Source organism: Ostrea edulis, chromosome 9 (assembly GCF_947568905.1).
Source record: "Ostrea edulis chromosome 9, xbOstEdul1.1, whole genome shotgun sequence".
Lineage (NCBI taxonomy): Eukaryota > Metazoa > Mollusca > Bivalvia > Ostreida > Ostreidae > Ostrea > Ostrea edulis.
In genome coordinates this window covers 9,499,988-9,515,913 of record NC_079172.1, presented here as the reverse complement: position 1 = coordinate 9,515,913, position 15,926 = coordinate 9,499,988, and the positions used below count along the sequence as shown (strand labels likewise).

At 35.7% G+C, this 15,926-nt stretch overlaps 1 protein-coding gene across 4 annotated transcripts in view; it reads left to right on the top strand.

The window, feature by feature from the left end:
- The window catches only part of LOC125646525 (neuroligin-4, Y-linked-like), a 103,804-nt gene that overhangs the window by 79,247 nt on the left and 8,631 nt on the right, over positions 1-15,926 (top strand). The window contains exon 1 of one of the 4 annotated variants that reach the window (XM_056148478.1): positions 2,697-4,400. The exons of the other annotated variants lie outside the window; for them this stretch is intronic. Within the exon in view, the coding sequence (XP_056004453.1) occupies positions 3,977-4,400 (424 nt within the window). The 5' untranslated portion in view covers positions 2,697-3,976. Of the gene's footprint in view, positions 1-2,696; positions 4,401-15,926 lie in introns of those variants that run through there. 4 annotated transcript variants of the gene reach the window in all.

Genomic DNA, 15,926 nt, shown 5'->3' with positions numbered 1-15,926 from the left:
AACAAACATATATATATATATATATATATATATATATATATATATATATATATATATTTCTTACGCGATGTTGTTGTGTAGACCCCATTAGAATTCTTGTCTCGCCTTGGATGTAGGACACTTGACGTGAGTTAAAGCCTGAGAGAAATTGGTAGATGTTTGCCTGACAGGTCTTGCAAATTAACCTACTCTATGAATTAAATCTTGGTGAGGAATGTAACAATGCCAGAATTCAGTCTGTGTAGTTCACCTGAAATTTTCTGATCAAAATTTGTTTTCGATGTTACATGTACCTTATATGTTCGACGGTTCCTCCATAAAGCAAGGCCAGTTAAGTTTCAATCACAATTGGCACAAAGTATCCTTAGGTAAAAGGAATGCAAAGTTTGTTTTAGGTCACCTGAGTCACTCACAAATTGTAATCGATTTCTGAAGATTTGAACCACTTAACCAGAAAAACCAAATTTGAACTGATAGCTTCCTTGTATACTTGTATCATACAGACCCATTATGACAGATCGCAAGTTCGAATCAGCAGGGAATACGATACACATTTTGATAAAGTTTTCTTTCGATAAAACCTCTATATGATAAGAGCTACATTCCCTTCCATTGTCAGTAGCGCTCGTGCTTCAAAGGTTCGAGGGAGACGTTAAACAATCTACAATCAATCAATCAACCAAAGGTTACTGTACTTTGTGCAGTGGTTATTTTCAGTTTAACCAAACATTGCCTAGATTAGGACTTACGTAGGGCATCATAATGATGATAATCTCTAGCTATATTCGGTATTCTAATATATTTTTCTAGGGTATATATGTAACAGAAAAGAAAGTGTTAATTTAAAATCGCGCTCTATAAACAATAAGGATCGTCAAAATTTCATTTTCATCTAAATTATGCAACAGGTAGATTTCATCAATTTTAAGATGGAATACTGTAAAAATTAGACAACTTATGTAAAACTGTATTTAATGTGGTATATTTTATTACGATATGAGCCATTCCTAGCAACAACAAAAAAGGCCTTATTTTATCCATCATTTTTTTTTTAAAAAAACGTCATAATGAAAAAACGTAACGTCATTTTTTTTTTTTTTTTTTTTTACATAATTGTAAAGAAAAAGGTCATGATTACCAATCACGTTTCGATTTCATCTTTTACTAACTATAATATTTTAACGACAATCAACATTACTCTAATATTTTGAGGGATGTTCTCTTATAGTTCACACTTTAGTACTAATATACTTAAGGGCCCTTTTTGCTAGGAAAGGCTCAATTATGATTTACCAATACAACTTGTCATTGGGTCAAATGCTGTCTGACGTATGTCATACCAATTGTCAGTGCGTTCTTTACACACTAATTTTGATTATGGATTACTCCGTTTACCTGATTGATGCTTACTCCTCCTAGGCACCAGATACCATCTTTAGTACGCCCAGGGGTCTGTGTTTGCCCTACCCTTATTTTTGTATTCTCTTTAGGAGTTACGACCTTTTGATGAATTGAAATAAGATTTAATTTTTGGTAAAGTTTTTGGATTGTAAACTTATATAGTACTTTTTAACTGATGTTCACCAGTCCGTACGTCAGTTTGATATTGACATATATCAACATAATGTTTGGGTTTGTGAATGAAGCTCTTAATTCTTTTTATGAAGAAATAAAGTGCTGTTTCTTCACGACTACACATTTATAAGAGTAAATCGAGCTTTCCTCAAGTAGAGAACAACTCGTCAATAACAAAAACCCTCTCTATCAGGACAGCGCATTAATTAAGTGTTGTTTGTTGTTGTGTTGAAACAAATCCCTATCGAGGGTTCGATCAAATAGTTTTAGCCTTTTTCTTCTATGAAAATATCACTTTCACTGTGTAATGAAGAAATATGTTCAACAATATGCAATATCTGACAGAGGGAGCTATCGTTTCTACAATTACATCTCCCATCACCGTTCCTATTGTACAGGGAACAACACATCTCCTCACTCAACCTAATGCAATTAGCTTAAAAGAAGGGATAAGAAACACGGCTCTTAGATTCTTTAATAATTACTTCTTTTGTAAAGAACAATATTATGTAACTAATTTTTCATAAGTAATGAGTATTTTGGAGATAATTTGATTTACGGAGAACGTTTGTAAAATATATCAGAGAGATTACTTCATATTTGAATCTTTCATGTTTGATTGAAATATCAAAATACAAAAGAGATCTTGCAAAATACTGTAAAGAAATCAAAGATAATGTGCAGTTGCTTACTAATGCAGTTTTTTTACTTCTTAAATTCACTGGTTGGTTTTACATAGAAAATGAAAACATGATTCGGAATGCATTGAAGTTTGATTTTGCCATGCACGTATGGACACGTATCAATGCAGTGTTTTATTGTATCAACATGATAAGACAGTGTAGATGATATGTTCTTCCGTGTTCTTGAAAATATTCTTTTAAATTTCTTAACTTGAACTCAGTTCTTTGATAAATTCGCTGGTATCACGCAGGTTTTCTGTGTAAGAATCAATTTGTTAATGACGATCTCTGTTCTAGACAATAGAACCTATCTCGATAAGTTGCATATTCTATAGTTGTAGATTAGAGAAAGGTATTGTAAGGAGTACCACATCGGGAAAAAGAAATTCCAGTTGTAACGATAGCATTGACTATACTGATTGTCTATTGAGTCACTCTTTTCTTCCATGTAGACTCTGTTGGAATCTTCCGCATGATGAATATAAACTCCCCTGTAATTCTGTTCAATACAGCCCCTGATTGTCGGTGACAGATTTTAGAAGAACTGGGAGTAGACTTTTCTGCCATCTCAAGATATTGGGAAAACGTCCAGGCGTGAAATTATGCGGACTTCGGGACATAAAGACATCGTAATGGCTTTTGAACCACATTGACGCCAAGTTTGGACCGGTTTATTGTGATGGTCAAATATTATAATGATTTCGAATAGGGAAATATTGCCAACCCTAGTTCGCCAATGTCTGCCACCATTGCTGTAAATCTTTCTGAGAGTGATATTAATAGACTTTCTACCGCTTCTTCCACCGACCACTTAAATCCTTAAGATATAAAAATATTCTGCCATTGGTTTTTCTTTAGAAAGGTATAACTGACCTTAATCTATGAGCATGTTCTTTTTGTTATCAAAAAATACAAATATCAATGAGATTAATCTTGATGTTCCCCAAAAGAAAAAAAATGCAATTGTGATTGCATGCTGCTTGTTAATTGTTATCGATCTCGTTTATATTTCAATGGAGTTCACTTTCATCCATTCTGATCTTCTTAAAGTGATCGTACATGCAATGAAAGCATTTACTTCTACTTCAGAGAGAGAAATGTTTATTTCTTATATTGGGGGAAAAAAAATCCCATTGACGTGGTAGAGTATGACGGAATGAATCTGACATACACTTCACCATTCCCAATCCATGAGAACAGTCCTAACGTGTGGTGGACATTTCCTGAAATATCTCAGCAGGCCAGACAATGATTTGTGAGTGATCGAAGATAAACAATGATTTGTTGAGGCCTTCTCTCCATACTCCAGCTCTACCGCTCTGTCGGTACTTGATTTTTGTGAGGCAATCAAAAGAAATCGAATCTGCTAATTCCAGACCGTGTTAATAAAATTGTAGGAGTTTAATACTTGGAAATGGTTAATGTAATTAGACACAGGAACTAACATTTTGACATATTAGAATAAAAGAGAATTTGTTTCTTTTGGATGTGGATACTTTTAGGTTATTGGTTTGCTTTGTGATGATGTTATAGGAAACACATTCTACAGCCACCAAAACAAGGTCGTTTTCTAATGAGGCGGCACAAGGAGTCAGGAAAAAGAGCTCAATGGTACAGTGCTGGATAGGTTTGTGGGAAAATGAGAAAACCGTCTGTACACCGAAATGTTCTCTCTATGATCTCAAATTGATGGGTATTGTTTCGACTTTGAACATAACATGAAATTATACTGGGTTTTATTATTAGTTTTTAACGAGTGTGTTCTCCATACCTCATGTGAAGTCTTCATCCAGGAAATGGGCCCAATAGTGAACACCCATTACGGTCAAATTCAAGGGAAAATTGTCGGATTTCATGACTATGTTTTAAAGTCAGCGGAAACATACAGAGGATTACAGTATTCAACCATCTACGGATCAACTTTCCGGTTCATGCCTGGCACTGTTGTATCCGAAATATGGCACGACATACGCCTATTCCAATATCCACGTGCACCATGTCCCCAGAGGATGTTCTGGGGTCAGGATTTAAAGAAACGAGACCCAAAGGGGTTCAGAAAAAGGTTGGAGAGAATTAGCCATTCAGTTTTTAATATAACTGAAGACTGCCTCAGTCTAACGTTGTACAGACCGCATACAAAAGGTGAGTACGTGTCGGACATTATTTAGACCGGAAATGCCCTTTTCAGAACAATTTTGAAGCAATTAGTAAAGCAGAATTATACAACCATGTAGTCATAAAGTTTTCCTAATCTACAGAAATACATTGTACAAGCAGTATATTATATCTTGAACATTTTGACGTGTTGTATCGTAACCTATTAATAATTTAGGCTATCTAAACAACATCATGAAGAATTACTATTGAAATTCTCACTATGAATATATATGATATTTGTGAACTAGATGAGGAAACGTTCTCACAAAAACATTATTTACGTGTCGTCCAGCCAAAATACACGTTAAACCAATACCATAATGAAAGGTTCTGACGTCATGCACAGAAAACGTAGATGAACCTGTTTGGTTCAATATGACATTACCTGTAGAGCCTCTGGAGACTGGCGGTCTCAACCTCTGAAAAGTTTATTGAAGGAAGACGGTGATAAATGAATCCTCCTCAGACAGGCAATGCATCTACTAAGGGCCAATTAAAAGACCACAAATCCAAGTTGAATGCAAATAGTGAGTGCAGAAACATATACGGTAATCCTTATTTAAATATTAAGGGTGTGTATGCAGGCAATCATACAAGCAACAGTTTTTACATCCTGGAACATGGGTTGCCTATTCATTATACACTCGATCTCCTACATGTATAGCTACCCTAAGAGAAGGTGGAAATTAAGATGTGTATTGCGAATGAATTTGAATTGACTGTTGTGTAGGAATGACACGTTTTTCATTAGAAGCGAGGGTCACGATATCTTTAAAATTCGCCGTTGCCGTTGACACAACACTTAAGGAGGTGTGCTACACCAGAGAAATTTGATGTAGATGAAAAGTGGAGGATATGTACAAAAATATTTTGAAGTTGAAAATTTTCAAATTTACTTTATTTTGTCAAAAAATACAGTTTTAGTAGAAGGTAATCTGAAAAAAAAAAAAAAAAAAACCCTGCTGCACTCGAACCTGCGACCTACAGGTCAGCAGTCGGTATTCTAACCTACTGAGCTACTCGGCTAGGTATTTAAATGGAAAAGGAAAAGTCAAATATTGCTGATATCGATTTTTTCAATCATGTTTTTAAAGGAAGTCAGCCATTATGACGATGTAGAGTACTACCTTAATTACTCGTCCTTTGGCATTCTACCTGTATATCTAGTTTTGCCCCTGAGAGTCAATATGGATGAACTATTCTGACAGTTCCCTTATACCACAAGCTATTAATCAATTTGATGATAGTATAAATATTGTATGCATGAAAAGAGATAATTGCCCCCATAAAATTGGGGGCAATTAGAACTGCTTCATATATAATTCAGACACAAAATACAATATAAGCGAGTTACATAAGATCGAAATGTCCAGCCCTTAAAATCTGACATCAGCTTAACATGTATTATAGAATCTATGAAACTTGCACACCTGTAGAGAATTTCCTATAATGTACAAGATACAGTTTAAACCGATTACATACACAGCATGAAATCCATTGGAGAAGCTAATGCAGTAGTCTGCATTCAATGTGAACACAACATTTATTTTTATTTAATAACGATCAAACCGTTGAGTAACTGTACGACTTCATTGAATACATGCTTGATGTATTGTGAAGCTACATTTTGCAGGTGATAAAGATGCTATTTGTTTGAGAACCTGCTGTTAATGAAACAGTCGTGTTCTCTTCTGAAAGGTTATGACTTTGATACTAGTAAATTCGTTCACGAGATATTTTTACTCGCGGGGTATTGATTTTGTGACACCGAACAGTGACGATCACAGAGCGCGCAATGATTTCATGATAAGAGATTGTGTTTTATTGTGTAACAACGTTTGATCTGTCTCTCGTATCAATGCATTCTCTACTTTAAAAAAGCAAATTGTAGATGACACATTGAGTTGCATCCCTTGCCTTGTAGAGGTGTCGTCAAAGCTATAAAACCTCTCACATAACAGAGTATACATAGAAATCGCTAGACACCTCTTAATGGTAAAAATTAGTTCGTATTTTTATCGGACTTCGATTTCAGAACCCCTGTTGCTACGAACTCTGTCTATGACATCTCTGACGGTGTTCCAATGGGAGATATATTTGAAACCTTTAAGTATAGATTATCTGTCGTTAATTTATCAAGATGTTCCAAGGAATACATATGTCAACTGAAGATACGTTGTTGTCAGACGGTGAACTCTGGACGAAACGATTCCTGTAGATTACCGACCGCCATACTCACAGACGACACGAAATGATGTTCTATCAAGATTATCACCCTGTGCCCATTGGTAACGACGAAATGTGCTGAAAGCACAATAAAGGGAAAGGGTACCAATTCATTTCCCATAGATCCTGATATTAAATGTTCGCTCTTTCACTAATTAGCTATAATAATTTTAGACAAATGAAATGGCCGTCAACATTTGAACGCAAATAAAAATAACCCACAACAATTATATACATGTAAGGTCTCGTTGCTTTTATAGGTACTATTTCTACTTTTTAACAACACATAACGATCTGCAATCAATTACACCCTTTATTTCAACACACACCCCTACCGTGGCAATACCCTCAAGTATTTCTTGATTTTTTGCGATAATATATCACATCCCGACAATTGATTACAACTTCTATAATATTTCTTTCAATTCCAAATAATTTCATTCCTGATTTTAGCCAAACACCTAACCATTTATACCTCTGCTTCATCTTGGGTAAACTGCGTCCGGCTTACGCATATGGGGGTTTGATACCTTCAATCCAGAACGGTAATTAGAATAGAGCTTCCGAATTACCTCTCACTATTACTCGTTGTGTTGAGGGGGTTACAAAAATATGCCTTTTCATTCTACTATGAGCATTCATTCACGATTTGCTCGTTGGGGGATAATTTAAGTACCGGTAATCATTTTCAGAAAGAGGATTTAGCATCGGAGACTTAAAAGATTCGTACACTCACATGTGCAAATCACCTTTTCTATAGCTGCAAAAAATAGTAGATTCGCACCCTTTGTGAGGATTTTGTCAGGGATCGAATGACATAATGAGCATTCACTGTCCAGAGCCCAAATCATACATGTACACTTAAACCCGCGGTACTTAAAGTTGGTTATATGGAATGGAATTCTTTATAATGGGACTCTGTGTAATTGGGATCTTAAATAACAATTCTGCCGAGTAACCTGTTCCTGGTTACATGCGTGTGAATGCCTATCTCCAAGAGATTTTGTCAAAAGCACAGCTAAATGTGGCACAGCTGAGTGAAATACTCCCTCTGGGACGTTAAACAACAAAAACCCATTAATATATTTTTGGTGAAACATGCCACTATAATTCAATTCAAAGTGTGCGAATTAATGTAGATTATGATTTGGACAAAATATTATATTAGCAAGGCGTAAATAGATGTTCTGAAGTGTTTAAAGGTAGCTTTTAGTTAAGGAATTCCGAAAATTGTATGTTAAAAGTCAAATTAATCTGACTTTTGACAGTATTTTGAATAAATTGAAGTTTGCTCCTTTGTAGTGAAAGGCTGACAGAATCCATCTTTCAGTTACAGCTACACTTCAATTTGTGAACAAATTCATGAGTTATAATTTACAAAAGAAGAATATTTTCAGGAAAAGAAATGCACTGCAAAATTACATTTAAGAAAGAAATATTATTGTATTGCATGTGCAGGGAAATTCGGTTAGAAACACTATTCTGATTTATGTCTATTTTATCAGCAATTTGAACCCATAAGGTCTGGAATTAATTTCATTAAAACAATGCTCCGTCACGACTGAACGCTTTTATTCTTGATTTTAATCTGCCTTGTCAATTTTTTTTTCCATGAAATTCCTGAACACTGGAAAGTTGCGTGTGAGGAAACCATCAGAAAATTACACAAAATTTCAACCTAGATGCATCATGACGCGCGAAATTGTAGATTCTATAAATGTTAGGTGGAGAGAACTTAATAATTGGACATAATGTACATTTTGTATCATGGAATTCCGTTATTGACTTGTATGACATTAAAAACCAATGCGTGGAAATCTCCGGCAATTAAACATTTACGTGCAATTTGTTCTTGCGTCTGCAATGCTTTAGAACGACTTTTTAGCTTTCCTGTTGCGCTTTCAAAATAAAATACGAACAATTTACTAAGATTGTGTTTCCACGGTGATCACGGGTTTTTCCTTAATTCCTCTACAAGATGTATCGATTTTACAATTAAGTAAGCGTTTTAGAACTCGTCTCGATTCATTTGGGAGTTTTGTTCAGAAAACGATGCGACTTTTAAAAAGAAAACCATTTAATGAAACATTTTCATGTTCCTCAAAAGTAATGCTGATTTTTATTACTGTAAGTAGAAGACATTTGTCAAAACGACAAGTTTTTTTTTTTTTTAAAAAGAATTATTTTTTTGCGACGAAAGTACATGCCAATATATATATGCGACACAAAATGACAAGAGCATTTGAGTGATATGAATGTAATCGTATATCGTTGTGCATTTTCCTTGACTGTATTTAGACAGTTTCAGCAGTACTGTTCGTTTTGTTTTCATGAAATACCATAAGTGCATATGTATATTTGAACATATCGGTTCATGTATCTATTTAATTGAAATACTCAGTTAAGCAATACGAAGTTTATAGAATTTATGAAAATATTTTGGAAACAGGCATTGTCTGTTTGGGCTTCCTCCCTAGGGCTCTCGTTAAGATGAAAAAGTGAAGATAACGAACATTGATCAATCTCACAATTCCTATAAAGAATGCAAATTAAGTAGTAAAGCAAACACGGACCCTGGGCACACCAGAGGTGGGATCAGGTGCGCTGGAGGAGTAAGCATCCCTGTCAGTTTAATAGGTGCAAAACCTTATGAGGAACCTGACCTCTGGATCTTTATCAGCTTCAAATCCACTCTGCGTACAGTGGGAAATAATGAAAATTCTATCTCCTATCAATTTTAAAAGATTTTGGCTTTCAGATATTGTCCCTAGACAAGATTAAAACTAGGATAGAAAGAATTTGCCTCCCTTGCGGCCTCAAAGCCACATCCCTAAATGTCCACAGGTCACACTCCGTTAAACGAAATTCTGGATCCACCAAAGGGAAATAAAAATCGTTCATTCGGAACGTACATGTAATGTACATAGATTTTGAGGGGAAATCCATTTTACATGCTTGTACACATGCATGTAGGTGTACATATATTTCATTGAGCAATGGATCGTAACATATGAAGTCCACTTATAAATATTTGAATGCAGTTTGTAATGTTTGAGTGCCAATCTGAATTTCATTCAAAGTTAAACATTTGGAGAAGTGGTGGATATTTTCTTATGATTACAAACGAGATGGTCGTTTGAGTCTGCATCTGCATTCAAATTGCTTGCTTTGTTTCTTACATGTCGACAGTTATTTCTGAACAAAAGTATATTATATGGTCGAATAATTCCGTCTTTCCGATTGGCTGAGATCCAACAATCCCGGAGAACTAGAAAGTTATATTCATCCTCATGTATGCCTTCGTTCCAACATCGGGTCAAAAATGAATTGGAAATATCAAAATTGAAAGGATTGATTATCATTCTTTTAATAACTCAATTAAGAATTGTATAGTCAAATAATAAACAAATCTCGTATCTCTAATCACCTTCAACTATATGTTTTGCAGTCTAGCTATAGACAAAGATGACGGATCCGGTGTTGTTTCCTAGACTCTAGCAGTCAGTTTTGATGTTTTAAATTATTGAATCCTATAATAACACAATTAGTGATATTTTCGGCTAGTATGATGCTTTAGCTGTACCCCTGACGGACATTATTTACCTCGCCTTGCGTGTTTGATGAATATTGCACTTCACAGGTAGTTAAACCATCGCATCGACCTCAAGTGTATATAATTTCATATCACTGAATATATATCATATCTAGAAGACGAGGGTTCAGGAAATATGTACAGCGGATGGGGAAAGAGATATTGGAAATACGTACTTGGTTGTCTTTAATTAAATGCTTTTCAAAAAAAAAATCCCATTTCCAGGAGAAAATCACTAAGTAAATACATCAAGCCGTAAAGAGTATTAATGAAATTGAATCCCTTCTACTCAGCAGAATGACTTTAAGGTTTCTCAAGGCTTTGAATAGACTTCTTGATGTATTTGCCAAGTGATGTAGGCCCTGATGTTTAGTATAGACAAGTTTCTGTCAATAATTTGTGTAGATATTATTACGTATGTATGATTTGAAGTAAAGACGTTATCCAATTCCTAGAGAGAGAGAGAGAGAGAGAGAGAGAGAGAGAGAGAGAGAGAGGGGGGGGGTATAGAACATATGGGTGATTATCATCTGTATTACATCAAATATGTTCTTGATAATATTTCCAATAATTAAAATCTACTGTATGTTATTCATTCGCTTTTGATACTCCGGGGGTATATGTGGCCACCTTAGGTAAACTTGTACATGTCAGTGGGATGTATTGTCCTGCAGGTCGGTATCTTAACAGTTAGATTGGACTGGGAAGTTTTATAAACGATATCTTTCATGCCTTGTGGAACCACTCGCATGCAGAAGTCAAGAATCCAATTTCCATTTTGTTTGCACGATGATTGTTGTACTACAAAAGAGTAAGGTTTTGAAAATGATGTGTACATTATAATGCATTTATTATATATATATATAAATTAAATAAACAATAGCACTTGCTTCAAGATATTAAAAAATCTTTGAGAGATAGAATCTAGCTGCTTTCAAACTATATTTACATTATTATGTACAGTTTCTTCGTAACAATCTGGCCAGTGTGTTTCGCATAAACTATGCATAAAGATGACGAAAATCTTACCCAAGTGTAAAAGTCTATCATAATTACAGCTATACTTGTACACGTAATATAAAGACGTTCCATTTAACCTGCTTGTAATGCCATTAGACATGGATAGAAAAATACATTCTTGAGAGAAGTTTATCCCGGGATAACTTCCGTAAAGACACTATATACGTTCATGCGGAAAACAAACCCAAACTTCATTGGAACTACTTTTTCTTGCTTGACCACGCGGACTTATTTCCGTCGCTGACCGATGATCCCACCGCGGCGATCGAAGTCCAATTACTTTGCATCCTTCGTAATAATGTTTGCATCTCGGCAAAATACCGATTCATCACCGCGTAAACAGCCGTAGATTACGAATTCGGACTCACGATCATATTATTGTCGTGATTATTTCATTATTTTCGATTAATGCAGCAGATAGATCAATTTTGTTCCGAATAATAGATGAAAATGATCAAGTCAGACGGGTTGCGCGAATTGGTGCGGTGTGTACTATTGTTAGATTCTGCATAACGAGCAGAAGTGAGCAGTAATGGAATAAGTAGCCTTTGCTTATACGAATTCCCATAATAAAACAGATTTCCCGATTGTGATGAAAAATATCTCCGAGACTTTCCTTCCGGATATTAGTAAATCAACATATCGCAGTGGAAAATTAAGGTGCATGTCACTGGCGACAATTCTAATCCAACTCCAATTACTGCACTTTGCTTATTCGCATTAATCATCAAAGGTATACTAATAAGAATGAACATAAAAGTAGTGACTTGGTCTGTACGTGTACATTTGTACGTTGTGAGGACGTCGAAAATGTATCAGCCAATCAAAAGCTTCAGTAGTCAAATTTTTGGAATCACTTAAGGAATAGCTTAATTGGCATGCAACTTCTAGGCTTTGTGAACGAAAACCATCTGAAATATAGTTCCATCTTATCTGAGAACAATATACATGTCGTTGTTGAGCATTTAGTTATACAAAAAAAAAATAGGCATTAAATTTACCTTCAAAAGTATGTTCATGTGGATAGATATCAAGTGTCTTGATCACGTTCGTGTGACCGGTGATGTGTGGAATTTTGGTCCGATTTTCTCAGTTGCAAACAGGAAAGACATTAGAAAATATAAAAATATAAATTTATTAAAGGATGTTCCGTTACATGAATATGTCCTACTAGCTCTTTCAAACTCTTAACAAATATATTCTGTATTATATAACTTTGAAAGGTTGTTGCTATACAGGTTGATAAATTAAAACAAGATAGTTATACAGACAGTGAAGTCATTTAACTGTTTTCATACATTTATTTTGCCATTACATGTAGTCTGAAAAATGACGGCACTTCGAAAACCGTATAATGGAAAGCCCTCAACATTGTGTCAGATATGATCCAACTAAAACATTAAATGTTACATTATTTTCCTTCTCTATGTTACGGTGTCTATCTGGTGTGATAAACGATAGAGAATTCATTTATCTGTTAATTCCATCTCATCGATTATTCGTGTATTTGTCATAACAAAGAATGGTGGGATGTTCATTTGTATGCGTTTACGTAAAACCCTGAAGGAGGCGATTTCAACAACACTCGGCTGTGATATCTCATGCATACGGTAATTTCTCCAAACTGAGCGCTGTACCAATATGTGTGAGCTATCTGAATACGAAAATAAAATATATTATCATTATGGTTGTCTTCCTGTAACTTGTTCTATTATGTATTCAAATTGGCCTTAGGATGCTTTGGTCACGTGACTCTTTGGAATATTTTCCCTGTCTATCGTCTTTCGAATTAAGATAAATATCTCCTTTTACTGCGGGGTGAAAATGGACAGTAATACAGAAGAGCCCCTACTCATATATTCCCCAGTGTTATTCAAACGATTCATAGACTTTCAGGCTAGATCATTTATTTTTGTTTTCAATAAACTGGAAATCCTTGCAATCAATTTTCATAGTTTGGCACAAAGTTAGGCAAGATGGAATGATCAATTGGCTTTTCAGTCCAATGGCTAACGCTGTACCATGAGACATTTTACGGTCATTGTCAAGCATCTGCTAGGTGTGGATAAGCATTGCGCGTGCCCGAGATACGTGTTGAAGAGAAAGAGAAGTATACATCCTTGATTCGTGAAGATCTGGTATTGATTAAATTTCACGCCAAGATTTCGCATTGTGAGTTTTGTGATCTTATAAATGTCATGAGTATACCTACTGTATGAGAAACGGCACTCGTCAGGATTCTTCGGAAACTGGCCGCTTCGGAATATGAGAGGTACCCTTTTCGTCATGGTACTAGCAAGCAACTTACTGGGGATTTTGGCTCCTGTTATTATTAGACACATGACCACAGAAATACCACTGAAACAGGGGCGAGTTAGGGGATTACTGATTGAATTCCCCGCAACAGGGAGCAGGAAAATGACACCTACAGAGGCCTTTTACGGGCTGTCATACGCTACTTTGCGAGCCGGCCAGTTACGATTTCAAAGACCAGCTAATTCCCATGAGAGATGGCGTGAAACGAAATTTTTAAATGAATCGAAATCACCTTGTTCTCAACGTCGACTTAATTTGTCAAACGCTGATGAAGTATCTTATATGTATCCTCAAGGGAGGCGTGAGCATATTAGTAATGTTGGGTTGTACACCGCTTTAACAACCGAGGAATGTCTAACGCTGACCCTTTATAAGCCTTATTGGAGAGGTAAGTCTAGCTTGAAATTGTACCTTGTGGTGTGATTATCAGCAATGAAGTTCATCATATATTGCTATTTCTAGAAGGGCTCCATTGCAATATCCATTTCTTTATTTTAGAAAGTAGATGGAACACAATTAGAGAGGTCTATTACATTGCTAAACCACGAAACTTTGAATGTCTTTGTTAATGAGTTCAAGAAAATGCTATCTATCTCAATATTGATGAAATCCAGATTTTGGTTCATTAACGTAATGTATTTGTGTTTGGTTAGCGGTTATAGTTTATTAGAACCGAATGAAAATTACAATTAACATCTTAATATCGATATCCAAAACCAAGCTGAGTATCTGTGCATTGTGAGAAGTACAGAGGTGCATTTGAAAGTCTCGCTAGAACGTCATTTGAAAATGCTACTTGAAAAGAGAGTCAATCGACAGATTATTGATGGTGACCAATCAATACAATATAGCAGGAAGACTGATCAGATTACTTCCAAAGAGAGATGAACTGCTGTGTGTCTAATCGTTTGCCATGTCACACGGTTCTTAAACAAAGTGTTAATCAATCCTTTTATCCGTATTGGATTCGAAAGTTTAGCTAGGATACCGAAAGCTAACAACATTTCTCCTCTGATCTAACCCAGGCCCTCAGAAGTAATCTACATTGCAGATAAATGCAAATCGTGATAATAAGCGAAAAATCGAAACCATTGTTATCCTGATATGCGACTATTGACCATTTCACAAAATATTTGGCGGGTTTTCTTGCGATGACTCCATGTAGTGCGATTCATTATATGGCGTTGACGGTCGTCTTCTCGCTGGTTAATGTCATTCGGAACTCCCACCAACTGCGCCACTTCGACTTCGGACTTCATTAGACTTTACGTTCCTCAATTTGTAATAAAAGGAATCTTTAACAACTATCCCCGTAGGGCACGTGGAGTATGGTACTTTTCATAAAGAATTTTTTACATCTGTTCATTGCCAAACAAGCGCAGGAAATCGTATCATTGTCATAGAACGTTGTTGGAGAGCTTTTGTATTTCCACATGTAGAAAGTTTTGATTGGCATAAAAATGTTGCAAAGATTTTATTTTACGGGGAACGTTATATTTCGAGATATTATCATGAAATTATATATCATATTTTCCAAAATATTCGATTTAATCAAGCAAATGTCGATCGTAATTTTTTTGGAGGGGAGGTACGACCTTTATGACCTTGTTTTGTAGAATGTTCCTTAAGTTGTTTTAAGTTCCATTGGAAATTTTTGCACTCATATACAGACGTCACCAGCTGTAGATGTACATATGTAGTGCCAGAAATTAAGACCCATGCAAGGCGTGCATGGCGCTTAAGGCCGTACGTACATGTGGCGGGAATATCCGTTTTTAACGCCATGATGGCTAGTGATTTTCTTTTCAAATGCCGGACGCTTGGCGAAGCAGTCACAAACTATATTAAATGTCTGAAGTTTGACGCGGCGCAGGGTTTGGGAGTTGAACCAGGGTCCTCCCCGTTACGACGCATGCGCCCTACACACTCGGCCATCACGGCAGATTTGTAGGGACTAACAAGGACAAGTGAAAATGGTATATACTGGTTGATGGACTCAGATGTTGAAGGAAACAATTATGATGATATGACGAGAGCAGCATTTATGGTTTTCCATTCCGTTTAGATTTTCTGAGAGCCTTAAATATATTCGATTTCATCCTAGAGTTTTTTCATTCGATCTCTTTTTCTATACAAATTACAGTTCCTGCGTAATTTTGAAGATTCATTCCACATGATTAGAGTATTGCTGTAAAATTTCTTTTCATGATGTTTTTATCGTCAATGGTTCCTTAAATACGGCTCAATCACGTGATATACAACGAGTCCGTCTAGTCTTGTTTTATATGACGCAGTTTCCATTAATATACCTATGAAGTATATCAAGGATTTAGAAGGTTGTGGACTATTTTCGCTTG